This window comes from Epinephelus lanceolatus, chromosome 13, assembly GCF_041903045.1.
Source record: "Epinephelus lanceolatus isolate andai-2023 chromosome 13, ASM4190304v1, whole genome shotgun sequence".
NCBI lineage: Eukaryota > Metazoa > Chordata > Actinopteri > Perciformes > Serranidae > Epinephelus > Epinephelus lanceolatus.
The window spans coordinates 40,398,219-40,417,875 of NC_135746.1; the positions used below are offsets into that span (position 1 = coordinate 40,398,219).

The 19,657-nt window shown below is 43.0% G+C and overlaps 1 protein-coding gene across 1 annotated transcript; it reads right to left on the reverse strand.

Annotated features, from left to right (window-relative positions):
• Positions 1-6,184: 6,184 nt before the first annotated feature.
• mep1a.1 (meprin A, alpha (PABA peptide hydrolase), tandem duplicate 1) lies at positions 6,185-14,525 on the reverse strand. The gene is made up of 14 exons (XM_033648148.2): positions 14,403-14,525; positions 14,287-14,311; positions 14,158-14,202; positions 13,999-14,039; positions 13,665-13,740; positions 10,783-10,900; positions 10,448-10,623; positions 9,450-9,671; positions 9,096-9,242; positions 8,765-8,980; positions 7,118-7,582; positions 6,678-6,851; positions 6,514-6,598; positions 6,185-6,427 (listed from the first exon to the last, which is right to left on the reverse strand). Exons 1-13 carry the CDS (start codon positions 14,460-14,462, stop codon positions 6,549-6,551), a joined length of 1,815 nt encoding a protein of 604 aa, XP_033504039.1. The 5' UTR covers positions 14,463-14,525; the 3' UTR covers positions 6,185-6,427; positions 6,514-6,548.
• Between the last annotated feature and the right edge of the window lie 5,132 nt (positions 14,526-19,657).

Sequence of the window (19,657 nt, forward strand, 5' to 3'; positions counted from 1 at the left end):
AGCAGTAGCTCCGGAGGCGGAGAAGGAGGAGATGGATGAGCCCCAGAGCCCCTGGCCACCACCGACCAGGGCTCCCTCGGCTTGAGTGGAGTTGAGCTCACTGGTGCTCCCGCTCCACCCTCCGTGATGAAGCGCTGCGGCTCCGCGGGGCGAAGGCAGGAGGTGGAGAGTGCCGATGATTTGGGCTTGGCTCCCTGGCAGTGCCAGCGGGACTCGGCTGGTGCTGGTGTCGGAGTTCCGGTGGTTATGGAGCCGGTCCACGGCAGGGTGGTGATGTTCGTGGCCATCATGCTCCGGTCACCAGCGCTGGATGCCGTCAGGTGAGCAATATGTTTCGCCTGGGTCGTGGCGACGGTGGTAAAATCCAGGAGGATCTTTTCCCTCTCCTTGAGGTCGGCCTGCAGTCCAGAGATGCTCTCCCTCAGTTTTGACAGGGTCAGGAGGCAGGACTCACACACCGCCAGTGGTTCATTAATAAAAGAAGCGAGAAATTGGATTAAAAGCTGTGTTTTACCGGACCGAAGTGGCGGGGAAACCAGTGACGCCACGCATGCGCAAGCTCAGAAGAAACTATAGCTTGTCCTTTTATTAAACAAACTAAATAGCCTCATGTTATTTATTTTATTTACATGATGGCATGTCACTTCTGTCTCTACATGGTCACTTGTTTACAATTCTCCTCTGCCCTCTGTGTCGCGCACGGCAGAGTCTCGCCCCAATGCGCACACACACACACACATACACACACGCGTGCACACACACACACATGCGCACGCACGCACACATACACACACACACACACACACACACACACAAAGACATGTGCGTACATACACAAACACAGGTGAGCAACACACTAAAGTGCAGCTCGGGCCGCATTTTCCTGACCAGGGGTACGTCCCAAGTCTCAAGTAATTTTATACTGCTACCTCCTAATGTTGTGTAGATTACATACAAAGTCAATGCAAAGACGCGATTAGACGCAAATTCGTGCCGGGCAGCACGATGGACATGTCTAGCGCGACGCGATGGACGCAATAGACGCGCAGGCATGGCGCGATAGCCGCGAAATTTGCATCCATCGCCTCATCGCTCGAGTTGAAAATATTGAACTTTTGAGGCGAATTCGCGTGACGCTGTGCTGCGAAAGCCAATCAGCGTTGAGATTCTCCCGACGTCTTGACACCCTGACGTCCAGTGGCTGATGCCAAGATGGAGGAGAAACTCATTGTTGCGGTGTGTTATGATGTGTGTTATTACATTATTATACTTTTGATCCATTTATTGAAATTGAATCACAGCAAAATGTGGGTTCATACCACTATAGTGGTGATGTGTGACTTGCTAGATACAGTGAATATTTACTGATTTTGACACAACAATAAACTGCTACTCACCGGAGACAGATGGACAGGCGCTCTGCAGCTGAAATGGAGCACATGTAGTTAGTGTCCTGCCGGGAGATCCTGGTGCCAACCCTCGCCAACAGGTCCTCAAACTGGGCCCCAGTCAGCCTGAAGTATTGCTGGAACCGACCGTCGTCCAGGCAGAGCTCCTGTAGGAGACGGTGGAACTCGCCGAGCTCAGTGCGCCTCCGCAGGGTATCATGCACCCAGAACCGACGGCGGCGTTTGGCCCTCAGATGAATCTGGGACCTCCAGAGCAGGTACAGTGCAGCGATCGTGGTGATCTCAGCCATGGTCAATGAAAGAAAGAAATGGCGGAAGTAATGTTGTTGTTATCTAGTGAAAATGGGCGGGCTCGTACTCGCGCATCTGATGCGATAACGCAAATTTTACATAAATGGCCCAGCGTCCAAACTCGAGCGAGTAGCGCGATGGATTTTCATTTACTCGCATGAGTAAATCGCATTCATCGCGTTTGGTGGGAACACACGGTAACTCCTTACTTGAATCGGAAGTCGTTTTAGGTCTGCCATCTTTAAGGCCGTCTCATGTCTCTTATTAGGTTTGTTCGAGATGAGCCAGTCCTGCGCAGATTCGATCACTGGCGATCGGCGCACAATGCATGCCGGTTAGTTTTGTGTCCGACTTCATCCCAACTTGCTCTGACATATTACAAAAGTGGACGGCGATAAAACCGCGAGAGCGAGGCGGCCGCAGTTTGTAGAGCCAGGCGCTGCAGTTGCTCTCCACCGACTGCACTGCCTGGCTCTCACCTGATCTAACAGCTCATTCGTTCAGATGTCGACTCAACAAGATGACGTTTTAGATAAACTAGGCTACTCATTTTTGTTGTATTTTAGAGATTAAGATTGTAGCCTATTTGTCTGACCTGAAGGTTTATTCTGTGAACAGAAAACATGTTATGTGACTGATGGTGAAAACAAACTGATATATGGGCCTGATCACTTTTTTAATGAATTGACATCATTCCAGACAGGATGTTAGTGTGTCTGTGACTTCCTGTATGGACTGAAGGCTGCTGGAAACTGTCGGGAAACTGTCCGACTTCACCACAGCTTTTTGTCACCGCCCCCCGCTGCGGCCGCCTGCTCTTGTCTACTTTTCAGGCGAGGCGGAGTTCATCTCGAACAAGCCTATTCCTGCCAGTAAGGAGTTAGCAATAGGAGTTAGGAGGGATCTGTTGGGTGCGATGAGTAAGGTAACACGAGAGGTTCCTAACAGGAAGTCTTTTTCAGCTTGAGGCCCTGACGTATAAATACCTGCCCCCTACGTCATTTGAACGAGATGGCGGAGAAACAGCGCAAGTGTACCCGTTAGATACATTCTTTGCAATGAAACGCTGTAATTCACACGTCTACGTGACTACGAAGAGTAACGTTAATGATATTTCGTGCAAGACTGTCATGTTGTAATTAAGTTTATTTCATTCACAACCCGTTGCATTGTTCAGCGGACTGTCGGTGATGTGTGGCTGTTAAATGTACAGCTGCTCATGTCCAGAACCACACGTGTTGATATAACACCACGCACGCACACACACACACACACACACACACACACACACACACACACATACACACACAAACACACAAACACATTTGCCTATCATTAATTGTCCTGCATGTCATGTGAGTGGAATAATGTTTAATAGCTTGTAAGTAATATTAATTATTAATTATTAATATTAATATTAATTAATATTATTACTTTCATCAATGTTGTTGTAAGCTACTGTCATTACCGTCTGTCCAGCATCTCTCTCTGTCTCATTGTGTCATACAGATTACTGTTAATTATCACGTTGATCTGTTCTGTACGACATCTATTGCACGTCTGTCCATCCTGGAAGAGGGATCCCTCCTCAGTTGCTCTTCCTGAGGTTTCTACCATTTTTTCCCCCGTTAAAGGGTTTTTTTGGGGAGTTTTTCCTTATCCGCTACTGACAGGTCTGATATATGTCTTATTCACTCAGCAGCTGACTTGTTGAATGATGGCGAGTGGATTTAATAATAGTGATAATAATGATGATGATGCTCATCACAGTGACAGTGGCAGGGCTACAGACAGTTCTTTAACTCTGACAAACTTCGGCAAATGACTTAATAACAATGGTAATACATGCAAAAGTGTGTGACCAAAGTCATGACGGCGGGGGCTGGGGGTTACAGCTTTGAACAGCGAATATAATGTGACTTGGGATGTACGCCAAACGCTGGCTCCGTTATGCAGCAGATCCAGCTGTGCCGCCGTCATCAGAAAAGGACGTCGCTTTTACGTGACGCTTCAGAGTAAGGCCATTTCATGTCTCTTAATCAGCAATCCTCGCTCCTCACTCCTAACTCCTGACTCCTTGCATGTTTTCCTAAGTGGGAGGGACTAAACAGTTAGGTAAGGTGGCTAGGTAAGGTGGTTAGCAGTAATTTTAAGGGACTTGGGACGTACCTTGGATCCCCAAGTCCGAGACAATTATAACCGAGCCTGGCCCGAACCCGCAGCACGGCACTAATGCTGTTACGTTCAGGCGTTGTCACGTAAATAACAAATTCCAGCACTTGAATAGGCCATAGCACAACACAGCAGCATGTCAAGTGAGCCGAACCAGAGCAAAATTTTTGATTTGTTATCCACCCCTATCCATAGTTGAATGCCTCCGGGACAGGGCCATTTATGGCAACCCTCAGGCAGGCAGCTAGGTGCTCTCCCTGCAGCCTGTTGTGGAGATCAGTTTTGACCTGGAATGGAAAGTAATTATCATGAGCCAAATGAGAAAGAAAAAGTTTTCAGAGCTTAGTTCAATGGTGCTGTGTGTTGCCGTGCAGGCTCAGAGTTGTCTTAAATACAGCCACTCTACTGATGTTTTCCGGGTGTTTCCAAGAATGCTTCACAAAGTGGATGTCAGTAGGCTATTCCTCAGTATTCTGCTTAAAAATGCGTTCTGCTCTATCAACTCAAGCTCACGCTAGCGCTAGGAGAGCGACGTCTTTGGTGAGGCCAGGGAGGGGGGAGTCAAAGAATTCTCAGTCGGTGCTCAAGCTGGTGCACTACAGAGTGACGTTCATTGTTGTCATGTGACATTGGTCACATTGATGAGTTTTAAATTGACACATGTATTCCAATGCATTTTATACCCCGATGAAGACTGCCTGACACTGAAACACACTGGTCTATCCATTGTCTTTGTCATTGACAGTCATTGCTTTTTATTCCTATGTGACTATTTGCCCTATCCTTGAAAAGCACCCATTTTCTACAATAACCTACATCCTGTGTCTTGACCCAGTGCAACACTCTCAAGTTTTTCTTCATACATAAATTGCAATGATGCCCCAAACAACAAATGACTATCAACAAGAGCTGGATGACACTGTCTGACTGTCTGGGACGAAGTATGCCAATAATTTAAAAAATAGTAAAGATACAAACAAATAGGTGAAGAAAACTATTATTTACGAACAGCTATTTCTGTCACATTGGGCACTTTTTGTCCTCCCTACATGCCATCTCCTCAGCCCATTCAGTAATTTTCCATTTACCCCACCTACCCCACCTGTGTCACCACACCTACCTGCCAGCCTATCACCTGTCCACTCATTTCCCGCTCCTGCCGGCCCGCCATGCTCACCTTATCAGGCTAATGCCTCTCACCTGTGGATCATTGCCGCCTGTCACTATAAAGACACCCGCTTCACAGACACTCCTAGCAAGACTGTTCTGATGCAAGCGGAGTGGATGTGTGATTAACTTTGTAAATTCACATGGAAAAAGAACACTCTGCTTGTTCAAACAAAGCTCTCCCAATTAGTGTAGAGTGTCAGATTAGATTTACAAACCCACCATCAGCAAAGAAAGCTTAGTATTGTATGCACCATAAAAGGATATGTTTATACATGGTACATAGGCTGTCCTACATGTTATGTTGGCCCAATTGAATATGCAACTGAGTTGGGGGTTCCTGCTCCGTTTCTCTTTCAGCCAAGGGGTCCTTGGCCTGAAAAACAATGACCACTTAAGACCACTGGTCTTAAGTTTAAAATTTTAAGAGCTGTTTTTCTTTACATGTAGCCTCACTACAAATTGTAAAGTGCATTGATCTCATCACAACACTTCTTGCCTTTTTTTTTTTTTACTATTTTACATCAAGGTAAGAACTCATGTACTAAGATGATGTCCCACTTCTTGTATTATTATTGTATATTACAGTAATCCTGTCTGCTAATTCAATTGTTTTCTAACCATCAGACACAGGCATTAATGGACGCAATGCCAGAACTATTTGAATAGCTGACTAAGTCAAAGATGGAGGCTATGATTCACAGGTCTGGATTCAGGCTAAGGTCAAGCTCCAAATCAGTTAGATCCTACATTTCCCACAATGCAACCAATAGTGTATATTTGGTTGACAGTTATCAGGATTACATCCCCTGACTTGACAAAGCATCTCCAGAGCCTCAGAGGTCACTACACAACTGTTGTTACAGACAGGGTGACAAATAAACAGATGTTAGTGCATTAAAAGGTCGGTTTTCTCCTTTAATAGTAATAATCAATTAATGATAAATGATCTCTCTGAAATCATGCTGCTTATTATTGTGTTATATTTACATATTGCATCATTTTAAATGAATAAAAACCACATTGAAGTACTAGTCTGTTAATTTACAGCTTAGAGCACGACACCCTTTAATTCCATGATCTCTAATGGTCCCTCACATGGCAGCCACTTTTACATCACAAGACAAAAGAAACATACCACAGACTTCTTCTTTAATGGCAGAATTTAATAACTTTTATTAAGACAGTGGTTCAGTGAGAAAGAAAGTTGCTGTTCAAAAATGATGACACTGTCCAAAAGCATGCATATACAGTATTCAACTTTTTTATATTTAGATATCTTTAAATTTTTAAAGTTTATGTTTTTTAAATGATTCTGATAATGTGTCATGGCATCCTTTCTTCATCTCCAGTGGTAGTTCTTCTCATCTCAGCTGCGTATGTTGCATCTGATTATTTTGAATGAAAAAAAGTAACTTCACATGATCCTGAGCACATACAATAATCTGTGAAACAAAAGTGTATGTTGTCTTACCTGCTGTTAATCATGATATAAAATCTTGTGTGACCTCACTCCTTTGGTTTAATGGGCACTTCTGTGTTGATTAGTGATGTTATATCTGTGGGAAAAGACATAATTACTTGTTACGCATGCATCCTGGCACGCAGCACAAACAATACTGACCACAGACCACTAACCCTCAAAGTCGATGAAGATGATGAGGTCATCGTTCTTGAGATAATTGCGCCGCCTGAGGTCAAAGTGCTTGACAAAATTCCGCCAGCCCCATGATTCACTTTTGTAGCAATCACAGGAAGGGTCATATGTCCCCACTTTGGCGGGATTGTCCCAAAAGAACTTTCCATCTGGGGCTAGAGGGCACAAAAAAAACAATCTGTCATGTGAGTAGTGATCCCACTATTTCAATCATACTGTAGTCATCCAAAAACCTGTGACCTCGTATTGTTGGAAGCTGGCATATGTGTTTGCTTAGTGTTTCAGAGTCCAATTGAACATGTTTGCAACTTTCACAGTACTATGTTTGATTCATTGTACTGCCTGTTGAATTTGTGTGCATGATGCCACTGCAGTGCTTTTGTCTTAATCTGTCTGGGGATAATGGATATGCAACACTTACTCTTCCTCATATCAGTTGTGAGGCTGCGAGCGGTGGACATCCTCAGCTTAATGTCTGGGTCTTGGTCCATCACAACCAAGGTGGCCTGTCTGTTTACTGCTGGCCACTGCATCACCACATCATTTGCCCCGCTGGCCAGGAAGAAATACAGCCCTGTGTAGTTCCCAGTGTAATCAGCATAAGTCGACAGTGGCCAGATACGGACACCGTAACCGTAGCCTTCAGGGCTGTAGAAACGAGGGCTGTCAATGAATGTGTCACGGTCAGCCGTTTCCATGATCGTGGAGAAGTTCTGGATCCTCCACACGCCGTTGGGGCAGCGTGTCTCCGTTAGGCTGATGTCGTCGATGAAGATGCCACCAGCAGATGCAGAGGGATCACCGGGCACAGCTTGGAAAGCATAACGGAATTTTACTCCTACTTCCATTGGGACATGGGCGATCTTCCATGTGTGGTCAGAATCAGCTGGGTCACAGGAAAAGGACAAGAGGACAAATCTTACCATATGTGGCAATATGGTTTGTACATTAAGTGGTTTTGCTTGACATTAGCTGTTAGTCCTCATGTTACAGTATGTACTGTAAAGGACTGGTTTGACATTTTGGAAAGTACTCTCAATCACTTTCTTGCCAAGAGTTGGACGAAATAATACATACCATTCTCAAGTCTGTCCATTAAGTATGAATCTAGATTAATCTTAGCATAAAGACTGAAAGCATCCTGAAGTTGTCAAATACTGCCATTTTATCAGTGATTTTGGCCTCGCTGCTGTTTGTTATAGCTGCTGTTTGTTATATGTCAGTCAGTGTTATGATATGCAGCCGGTCGGCTGGATGGCACCAGTCATGGCAGTATGATACACCACTGGACAACGTCAGGTTGAAATGCAGCCAGTAACGACTTAATGTAAGGAGCTGGAAAGTCCCTATAGGAAGGATGGGAGGGGTGGTGGATGGGTCCAACAAACCCTATACTTTCATCTGGGAGCCTGGTGTTCGCCTCCTGTATGAAAGTAGAGCCAACCCATGATGGCTTTTTTCCCCATTTAAGTTTTTTTGGGGGGGAATCTTTCCATAATCACTGTGAGGGTCCAAGGACAGAGAGATGTCGTATGCTGTAACTTGCTGTTATTTGTGATATGGGCTTTATAAATAAATTGAAATTGAATTGACATAGAGTTTTTTTCTAAACCTAACCAGGTCCTTTTATTGGTGTCTCATCAGGAAACGATAACAGCAGATGCTGAAGGATACCTAGAACATTATATGTAGACCTGGAGGTCCACTGATAAAGTGTATTTTGTTTGTTTAATCTGGAACAATTTCTTTTCTAGGCCAGCGATTTCCTGGAACTGCACCTCTTCAAAAACCAAATGACTTGAAGATGAGGCAACTAATGCACCACTAATGACACAGAAGCAAACTTTAGTTCACTTTTCTGAACCTGTCACCAGTGACTGTGTGTGTATGAATGATGTTAGTAACTGTCTATCTTGTATATTTTATGATGTCTGGAAATAACTTGATTTTGAATATCAGCTGAGAGCTGATGAGCAGCTAAACCAATGTGCAAATGAATATTTGCCTTGATGCAAAGCTGTGTATTTCCAAGTAGCTGCTGTGAAATGTGTCCACCATAAATAAATACCATAAAAGGTGTGTATTTTCTTCATTCTACGAATGGTGCCTGTGCCATCATCCATCTTAACCCAGATCACCAGCCTGTCCTTGGAGCTTCCCGTCATCTTGTAGAAGAACTGCAGACACTGAAGCTTCCTCTTGGGATAGAGGGTTCGGGATTCCAGGAGTGCAGACTCCTGAGGCTTCCCAGTCATGGTGCTAAAGTGCATGAAGTAGCCAGCATCTAAAAATTAAAGCCAAGATAAGCCCTTACAGCATACAACTTTATTTTTGCTCATTGCTGTCATGCTGTCTGAACTGAAAATAATCTAACTGGGAGACAATTATCTAACTCTGACCTCTGCATTTTCCCAGAAGTGTGTGATCCTCAGCACCCACACTGCTCTTGGTATGGACCCAGTCGGCACCATCAGTGGAGGCCTGGATCATCCCGCAGATGCTGGCATACTCAAAGGCACACTGGTCTAGCAGGGTGAGAGGACCAGCTGGGGAGGGATGGGGGTGACCGTTTGGAGTCATTTGAAAGTTTTCATCCATTTTATGCTGAGCAAGATTTAGTGCACACCGAATCTTACTTCCTAAAGACTCTCATTACTCTCTCATCACTTCTGTCCAGTAATATTTAATTCTGTCAATTGTCAGCTTTTAAGAAAATACAGAGCAACATAGGTAATTATGCAACATATACGTACAGCAGTTATACATCCGGTTCAGCCTTAGGGTATCCATCTCGCTGAAGTCGAGGTACTGACCAATGATGTTGTAGAACTCTGGAATCTTGGTGGTGATAGTGGGGATGGAGTCATTCTTATTGAAGGAGAAGGGCCTGTAATGCATCACAGACTCGTAGTCGTATGCCGTGTTTTGATCGGTGACGTAGTCATCGTTGTATTTGTTGAAGTTGTGTTCAAGTCCTGAGGAAAATTTCATGTTGATGTAGTCATTCTTACCATAAGGAATGCCATCAGAGTTAAAGACATGCTGCATGTTACAACCCATTCTCATTCCAAAGTCATCAGATACCGCCGCTTGGTCAGTGATTTTGGTGTCGCACACCGATGAAAAACTCATCCTTTCACATGGTACGATACGGCAGTGGGCAGCATCAGTGCGTAACATCACCAGACAGCATCAGTTTGAAACATTACCAATAACAGCGTAATTTGAGGAGCTGGAAAGTCCATACAGGGTGGATGGGAGGGGAGGTGGAGGGGTCCAAAAAATCCATACTTTCACCCGGGAGCCCGGTGTTTGCTTCTCATATCAATGTTGAGCTTAATCATGATGTTTTTAACTATACCTAACCATGCGCTTTTGTTGCACAAGGAAATAATGTAAATTCAAGGTGTTTTACCATGGTTGTAAGTTTATGCTGAAAAATACATTGCATGCTTGCATTTAACAGGCGTAAATTGACACGGTGTCCCAAAATGTCAACAACAGACTCACCCAGGATACCTACCAGGATACCTACCTGTCATTATGTCGACATGAAAGTCCACTTACCAAACACTGATATTTGATGCGTTGGGAGTCAGAACGTGTTGTATGCTATCCTGTCTGGGTTCAAAGTATCTAACTAGACAACATTACATTTCACAGCATTAGTCTTATTAATAAAAATATTGTTTTTACAGAACATGAATGACAAAAGAAAGGAAATGATGGACCATGAAGTTCTCAGACTAACCTGGTATAACCTGATCCAGCCAGATGTCAACATAGTCATCCCTGTCTGTTCGGGACTGTTCATGATAAAACCCCAGAGCGTGGAGTAGCTCATGTTCAATCACTGCCTTGTGGTCACAGCCTGTGCCCAAAGACAGAATCTGGCCAATCTGCTGGTCACCAACACTGGAGAAACATCTATGAAAGTACAGACAGTCAAGGAACGTTAGCTTAAACTTGAACCCATGAATAAAGCTGCTTTCAGAGAGTCATTAGTTAATTTTAATGTTTTACTCTATAAACTGGTATCTACTGTTTAGCAGTTATTAGCAGAAGATTTTGTAAATGCAGCCATACCCTCCTCTCTTTTCAAACTTGATGAATGTCTTCTCTCCCTCATAAGGCTTGAAGTCAACACAAGACTTGAGCCGATACATTTCAAAAGCCTGGTGGACGCAGCCCTTGGCATTCAAATCTAAGGATTGAAAGGAACAGTCACAACAGAATATTTTTTTCATGCAGATGGTTAGTAGTGTTTGAGACAGCCTTCAAGCTGAGGAAGACAACTAAATTTTGGCGTCACTGGACAAAAATCCCATAATGAAGTGTATTAAATCTTAAGTCTAAAAGAGAGAATGACAATAAACAAAATAAAACATATCAATATTGGCAAAGCATTTCAGAGATGGAGAGAAAATGTTTCTAATAGTTTAGCCTTCTGCTAAACAGGGCTAAAGGCTCACGGCTGCAGCTTCAAGTTCATTTTTCTGAAGCTAACATGTCCTTCACCTAACTCCCCATCACTATAGACCACCTCGCCAGGAGGAGAGCTGGCAGCAGCTCCAGTGGCAGACCCCCAGTCAGCAGCCACAGTAGCCCGAACCTAGCTACCAGATCAACAAACGTTCTGTTGCTGCCTTTACACAGGTTAGACCAGATGCTGCTGCTGCCCACCTGCCACTGTGACAACCAGTGCTAGGGGGTTTGCGCTCATCAAATTTAGGTTGCGATAGTTGATTGAATGTCCAAACTGCTGCCCATTCTCCTCCTCAAAAAAGCAGTCCACAGTGGCAGGGTTCGAGGAGGAGGGACTGTGGGATGGCTAGCAGCTAATTCTTGTCTTACTTGTGGTCTGATAAACAGAAAGAGAGCAGAGCAAGAAGAAGCTGAGCGAGCAAGCTGGAAATAAGATGAAATAAACACTGTGTTCCTGTATAAAGCGCATGCACATGCCCATGATCATCTGGTGGGAGGGGCTTAGGAACAGAGTGGGGAGAGCTGCAGGAGGGGTTGTTGTTTTGTTTTGTTTTGTTTTTGTTGTTTTTTTCCCCAGATTTCTGCCTACCCCAGGGGTCTGTTTCACAAAGCAGGTTTAGTGAAAACTCAGAGTCTGTTAACCCTGAAATGAGGGAAACTCTGAGTTTTCCGTTTCAAAAAGGGAGGTAACTCAAACCAGAGAAAGAGGAGTAACTCTAGCCTGTTTCAGAGAGAGAGGTAACTTAAGCTCTCGGTCAGTTACCGTAGTAACAGACTCTATGAACCTAACCTGGTCGGGACCAGGTTTTTGTCAATGAACCTCGAGTTTCTCTCTGTCTCCGCCCTCTTTCAGAGCCACACAGTCCATTTGATTTCCTCATTCATTCAGTCAGCAGGCGAGTTTTGGCGTAGCCTAGTTCTGCTGTCTGTCATTTTAAAAAATCAGAGTCAGTATATTAGAAGTCCATTAGGCACAGTAGGTGGCGACTTTTTTCACTAACATGGCATGTCCTTTTGATAACGATCCCTTGGATGAAGGTGCAGCATTACTGCGCAGAGAATTAAATATTCATCGGGAGATGGTTATCAAACCACGCATAGATGTTTTAGCATTTCCACACAATTATCTTTTTGAGCTGTACCGTTTCACGTCACAGTCCATCATCTACATACACAACCTAATCCGTCCTTACATTTGCAACATTACCAATCGTAGTCATGCTCTCACATCCCAGCAGATATTATGTGTTGCGCTGCGTTTCTTTGCAAATGGAAGTTTTTGTACAATGTCGGAGACGCTGAGCACTTGAGTAAGGCAACTGTACGCAGGGCGGTCAGAAAACTGTGCTCGTTTTACGGGCATCTGCCTTCTTTCTGTTCGCTGAGTAGAAGTCTGTGTTAGTTTAAATAGGCTTAATTATTTAACAGAACATGATATAGATGAGAAGACATTTATGTGTGTGAAAACAGCATTATGTTGGGGATAAAACAACTGCACAGTCAAACAGCCACTTAATATTTACTTTACAATGTAAAACATGATCAGAATGAGGTACCCCCATGAGATTATGCCGAGGTCTTACCTGTTTGAACAATGTTTTTATATTTCATCCTAAACTGCTGCCAAGTGCACTTCTCCCCTGCGGGATTGCACCTAAATGAAATAAATTAATAGGCTACCATTCAAGCAGTTTTCCCCTGTAATATTATTGTGATTGCAAAGGACTACATTTAAACTTACGCATTGACCCAAGCAGCAATGTTCTCCCACGCCGTCTCCCTCTCTTTTGCAGCTGCAGCAGTGTTGCACTTCTTTTTGAAAACGTGTTCAAACTCGCAGTATGAGCGCATTAAGATTTCTAATTCTAGTGGGGTGAAAAACGCCCTCCCCGTCCCCGTTGCCATGGTGACTCGTCGAATCGGGGCTCCATTGATGCTGGCTTTTTATAGTTGTGGTGCACGCGCTTAACTCCAGGTGAAACTACTCTGAGTTGATTAAACTGATTCAAATCAGCTGTTCTGGAACCGGAAACTCAGAGTTTCCTATCTCAGAGTAGATCAACTCAGAGTTCAGGATTAGACTCAGAGTTTGTTGAACCTGCTTTGTGAAACGGACCCCAGCTAAACAACTGCTTGAGTTTTTCAAAGATAGCCAGATATTTTATTACTTAGAAAAACTCTCTGTGACTGGACTGGACTGGACTCCCAGTCATATGACCGTTAGTATTTTCTAGTGATGGCCTCATGAAGCCTCATGAAGAATTTTCTTTATTTTCTGAGCCCACTATATGGCACTTTTTTTTTGATAAAAGGTTGAAAGCACACTGGATTGCTATTATTTGAGCCTCTCGTTTTAAACCAAGAGCACCATCTAGAGGGCTCAGAAAATAAGGAAAATGCTTCATGAGGCTTCATGAGGCCATCACTAGTATTTACAGACCACACAGTGTTCAAAGCCTGCTGAATATTAAAAAGAAACTCACCCAAATCATCACCCAGAATGTAAGGAATTGGAAATTTCCATCTGTATCTTTTGTCAATCATGGCATTCTTTCCTTGCTGTTGCATAAAAGAGAGAAAGGACATAAGCAAATTATGACCATAAACCTTATCAAGACTAATAAAAAAAAACATACAATAAAATCAAATAGATATAACACAGTGGTTACTCAAGAGCAAAAGAACCAACAGTGCCAACAGGCAGATATTAGATTGCACACAATTGCCAATAAAAAACAGTCAAGGAACGATTGCAATGATTAAGCAAAAGCATTTATCTCCAAAATAAGAAAATATTCTCATCAAAATACAACTTACTGGAACATAAATGTCTCCTTCAAACAAGTTGGCATCTGATCCTGCAGCACAGGAACAAATTATATTTCAGTCAGCAAAAAACACACAGCTTGATTCAATATTTTACTCATTACCTCAGCAAAGAAAGGAACATTTAAGTATTAAAATGTTGTAGCTCACCCAGGTTTAGGATTGGGTTCTCATCCTCACCATTCTTATACACCTCTGTAACACAAACAGTCTCAGAATCTTTTCACAGCCATTCAACATCTGTTTTTTTCTTCAAGTAAAGATTATGTTTTGACCTACCATGTATCTCAGAGGAAACAGGTATCTGAATAAAAGGAAACCAGTGTAAGTCAGCACAAGTTAGCAACCATATCACATTGTGCTTACCTTAATCATTAATCAATAAATATACTTACAGTATATGAAGTGGCTAGGGCCACCAATCCAAACAATAGCAGCACTCGCTTCATCATCATGCTGTGTAGAGTCAATGGTGCTGCTTTGCTTTAAATGTGCATGTTGACCAGATGTGACCTTTAACCCTCTATAAAGTTTATCCTGGGTGTAAAGAGTAACTGAAGGACTTCGACTCAGCAGTGTTACTGATTGGTGAGCTGATTTATGAAGTGTTCGCGCAAATGGCTGCAGTGGCATGCTTTTTTTAATGCCACTTGTTTCTGTTATCTGAATGATTATCTGATTTTGTAATAGCATCTCATAGCACACCTAAATTCAGAAATTTCCTCATGTTGGCCTCAGTTTTCCCACATTGTCTCCAATTTTCCAAACATAAGGTTTGCAGTTAGACTGGAGAATCATAGATCTGAAAGTAATTTCTGGACATCAATAAAAGTACTGGTTCTGGTATGTCTTTTGTTATAAGCATTAACCAGTAACTAACCTGTTCATTTTTAAGGAAACTAGAATTACCGCCCCATGGTCGCACCAGTCAAGTTTCTTTTACAGTTTACATCCACATCTGGGAAAACATGAATGTCTGACACCCATTGTGCCCCCAGCAGCACAGAATGTCTATACGATCAGCACACTTTCAAGGTGAACACCAAAGATAAGTTTCACTAATTAAATATCTGATCAAATGTTTCCCCTTCCATTCCTGAGATATGACACTGAATAATGGCAGGAAAGTGTTTTATGCAAAACCTTATGATGTCACAGTGAAGCTGACCTTTGACCCTTTGAATATAAAATGTCATCACTTCATTATTTTGTCCTATTAAATATTTGTGTGTAACTGCATATTATATGAATTTTTAACTGAGTAGGTGGAACCTTGTATGGTTGCCTCAGACACCGGTGTATGAATGTGTGTGTGAATGGGTAAATGTGGCAAGTAGTGTGGAAAACTGCAAGTCAATTTACCGTAATATAATTATAATTAGTATACAGTCCAATGGCTTTGCAAAATGTTCTCACATTTCAACTGATTCATGGCTAGTGTGCTCACTGCTACAAAATGTTTGAGCCATGGCAAACTTTATAGAGTAATCAAATACAAATTTCCCTGTGTGAAACTAATATCTTTCTTTTTTGAATTAGACTTTTGTCATTGTTATTATTATTATTATTACTATCCACTATAGCTAGAAGATGGCTGGTTGTCACTTTATCCTCTCATACTTTGCATTTGCTTTGGATTGCAAATGTGTACTCCAGCCATAACAACTAAGGCACGTCAGCACCCACTTGTGGCTCATCAGATGTATGTTATAGCCATTCACACTGAGACAGTGATTATTGTTTGTCCATGGATTATGTAATGAACATTGTCAGTGGAGGATATTGGCTTAACAGCCATAAATCCACAGTTCAGGAAAAGCGAGACATTGAGAACATTTTAAATGCTGGATTTAAAGTATCCTAGTAGGCTACATAAAAATGTCATGAATATGCTGGCTTATGAGAGGTGAGGGGGGTGGTGCAAAAAGTGGGAGGCATGTCAAATAATTTTTTAAGCAGTGGGGAGGGATTTATATATACTGAACAAAAATATAAACGCAACACTTTTGTTTTTGCTCCCATTTTTCAAGAGCTGAACTCAAAGATCTAAAACATTTTCTATACACACAAAAGACCATTTCCCTCAAATATTGTTAACAAATCTGTCTAAATCTGCGTTAGTGAGCACTTCTCCTTTGCCGAGATAATCCATCCCACCTCACAGGTGTGGCATATCAAGATGCTGATTAGACAGCATGAATATTGCACAGGTGTGCCTTAGGCTGGCCACAATAAAAGGTCACTCTGAAATGTGCAGTTTTGCTTTATTGGGGGGGTCTGGGGGGTTTAGAAAACCAGTCAGTATCTGGTGTGACCACCATTTGCCTCACGCAGTGCAACACATCTCCTTCGCATAGAGTTGATCAGGTTGTTGATTGTGGCCTGTGGAATGTTGGTCCACTCCTCTTCAATGGCTATGTGAAGTTGCTGGATATTGGCAGGAACTGGAACATGCTGTCGTATATGCCGATCCAGAGCATCCCAAACATGCTCAATGGGTGACATGTCCGGTGAGTATGCTGGCCATGCAAGAACTGGGATGTTTTCAGCTTCCAGGAATTGTGTATAGATCCTTGCAACATGGGGCCATGCATATTATTATTATATGCATTATGGGGCCAGGCACAACAATGGGCCTCAGTATCTCGTCACGGTATCTCTGTGCATTCAAAATGCCATCAGTAAAATGCACCTGTGTTCATTGTCCATAACATATGCCTGCCCATACCACGACGCCACACACGCTGTCTGCCATCTGCCCTGAACAGTGAAAACTGGGATTCATCCGTGAAGAGAACACCTCTCCAACATGCCAGACGCCATCGAATGTGAGCATTTGCCCACTCAAGTCGGTTACGACAACGAACTGCAGTCAGGTCGAGACCCCGATGAGGACAACGAGCATGCAGATGAGCTTCCCTGAGATGGTTTCTGACAGATTATGCAGAAATTCTTTGGTTATGCAAACCAATTGTTGCAGCAGCTGTCTGGGTGGCTGGTCTCAGACGATCTTGGAGGTGAACACGCTGGATGTGGAGGTCCTGGACTGGTGTGGTGAGGCCGGTTGGATGTACTGCCAAATTGTCTTTGGAGACGGCTTATGGTAGAGAAATGAACATTCAGCATGCCAATTGCACGCTCCCTCAAAACTTCAACGACATCTGTGGCATTGTGCTGTGTGATAAAACTGAACATTTTAGAGTGGCCTTTTATTGTGGCCAGCCTAAGGCACACCTGTGCAATAATCATGCTGTCTAATCAGCATCTTGATATGCCACACCTGTGAGGTGGGATGGATTATCTCGGCAAAGGAGAAGTGCTCACTAACACAGATTTAGACAGATTTGTAAACAATATTTGAGGGAAATGGTCTTTTGTGTGTATAGAAAATGTTTTAGATCTTTGAGTTCAGCTCATGAAAAATGGGAGCAAAAACAAAAGTGTTGCGTTTATATTTTTGTTCAGTGTGTATATACAGTACAGGCCAAAAGTTTGGACACACCTTCTCATTCAATGCGTTTTCTTTATTTTCATGACTATTTACATTGTAGATTCTCACTGAAGGCATCAAAACTATGAATGAACACATGTGGAGTTATGTACTTAACAAAAAAAGGTGAAATAACTGAAAACATGTTTTATATTCTAGTTTCTTCAAAATAGCCACCCTTTGCTCTGATTACTGCTTTGCACACTCTTGGCATTCTCTCCATGAGCTTCAAGAGGTAGTCACCTGAAATGGTTTTCCAACAGTCTTGAAGGAGTTCCCAGAGGTGTTTAGCACTTGTTGGCCCCTTTGCCTTCACTCTGCGGTCCAGCTCACCCCAAACCATCTCGATTGGGTTCAGGTCCGGTGACTGTGGAGGCCAGGTCATCTGCCGCAGCACTCCATCACTCTCCTTCTTGGTCAAATAGCCCTTACACAGCCTGGAGGTGTGTTTGGGGTCATTGTCCTGTTGAAAAATAAATGATCGTCCAACTAAACGCAAACCGGATGGGATGGCATGTCGCTGCAGGATGCTGTGGTAGCCATGCTGGTTCAGTGTGCCTTCAATTTTGAATAAATCCCCAACAGTGTCACCAGCAAAACACCCCCACACCATCACACCTCCTCCTCCATGCTTCACAGTGGGAACCAGGCATGTGGAATCCATCCGTTCACCTTTTCTGCGTCTCACAAAGACACGGCGGTTGGAACCAAAGATCTCAAATTTGGACTCATCAGACCAAAGCACAGATTTCCACTGGTCTAATGTCCATTCCTTGTGTTTCTTGGCCCAAACAAATCTCTTCTGCTTGTTGCCTCTCCTTAGCAGTGGTTTCCTAGCAGCTATTTGACCATGAAGGCCTGATTGGCGCAGTCTCCTCTTAACAGTTGTTCTAGAGATGGGTCTGCTGCTAGAACTCTGTGTGGCATTCATCTGGTCTCTGATCTGAGCTGCTGTTAACTTGCGATTTCTGAGGCTGGTGACTCGGATGAACTTATCCTCAGAAGCAGAGGTGACTCTTGGTCTTCCTTTCCTGGGTCGGTCCTCATGTGTGCCAGTTTCGTTGTAGCGCTTGATGGTTTTTGCGACTCCACTTGGGGACACATTTAAAGTTTTTGCAATTTTCCGGACTGACTGACCTTCATTTCTTAAAGTAATGATGGCCACTGGTTTTTCTTTAGTTAGCTGATTGGTTCTTGCCATAATATGAATTTTAACAGTTGTCCAATAGGGCTGTCGGCTGTGTATTAACCTGACTTCTGCACAACACAACTGATGGTCCCAACCCCATTGATAAAGCAAGAAATTCCACTAATTAACCCTGATAAGGCACACCTGTGAAGTGGAAACCATTTCAGGTGACTACCTCTTGAAGCTCATGGAGAGAATGCCAAGAGTGTGCAAAGCAGTAATCAGAGCAAAGGGTGGCTATTTTGAAGAAACTAGAATATAAAACATGTTTTCAGTTATTTCACCTTTTTTTGTTAAGTACATAACTCCACATGTGTTCATTCATAGTTTTGATGCCTTCAGTGAGAATCTACAATGTAAATAGTCATGAAAATAAAGAAAACGCATTGAATGAGAAGGTGTGTCCAAACTTTTGGCCTGTACTGTATATTTATATATATATATATATATATATATATATATGTGTGTGTGTGTGTATATATGTATATGTATATATATATACACACACATATATATACAGTACAGGCCAAAAGTTTGGACACACCTTCTCATTCAATGCGTTTTCTTTATTTTCATGACTACTTACATTGTAGATTCTCACTGAAGGCATCAAAACTATGAATGAACACGTGGAGTTATGTACTTAACAAAAAAAGGTGAAATAACTGAAAACATGTTTTATATTCTAGTTTCTTCAAAATAGCCACCCTTTGCTCTGATTACTGCTTTGCACACTCTTGGCATTCTCTCCATGAGCTTCAAGAGGTAGTCACCTGAAATGGTTTTCCAACAGTCTTGAAGGAGTTCCCAGAGGTGTTTAGCACTTGTTGGCTTCTTTGCCTTCACTCTGCGGTCCAGCTCACCCCAAACCATCTCGATTGGGTTCAGGTCCGGTGACTGTGGAGGCCAGGTCATCTGCTGCAGCACTCCATCACTCTCCTTCTTGGTCAAATAGCCCTTACACAGCCTGG

Excerpts from the sequence above, each read along its gene's own strand:
- mep1a.1 (XM_033648148.2), bottom strand. The coding sequence starts at position 14,462 with ATGATGATGAAGCGAGTGCTGCTATTGTTTGGATTGGTGGCCCTAGCC. Across the intron at positions 14,040-14,157 it reads GAACCCAATCCTAAACCTGG|GATCAGATGCCAACTTGTTT; the intron begins GTGAGCTACAAC and ends CCTGTGCTGCAG. Across the intron at positions 6,852-7,117 it reads CACAACTGATATGAGGAAGA|CCCCAGATGGAAAGTTCTTT; the intron begins GTAAGTGTTGCA and ends TGTGCCCTCTAG.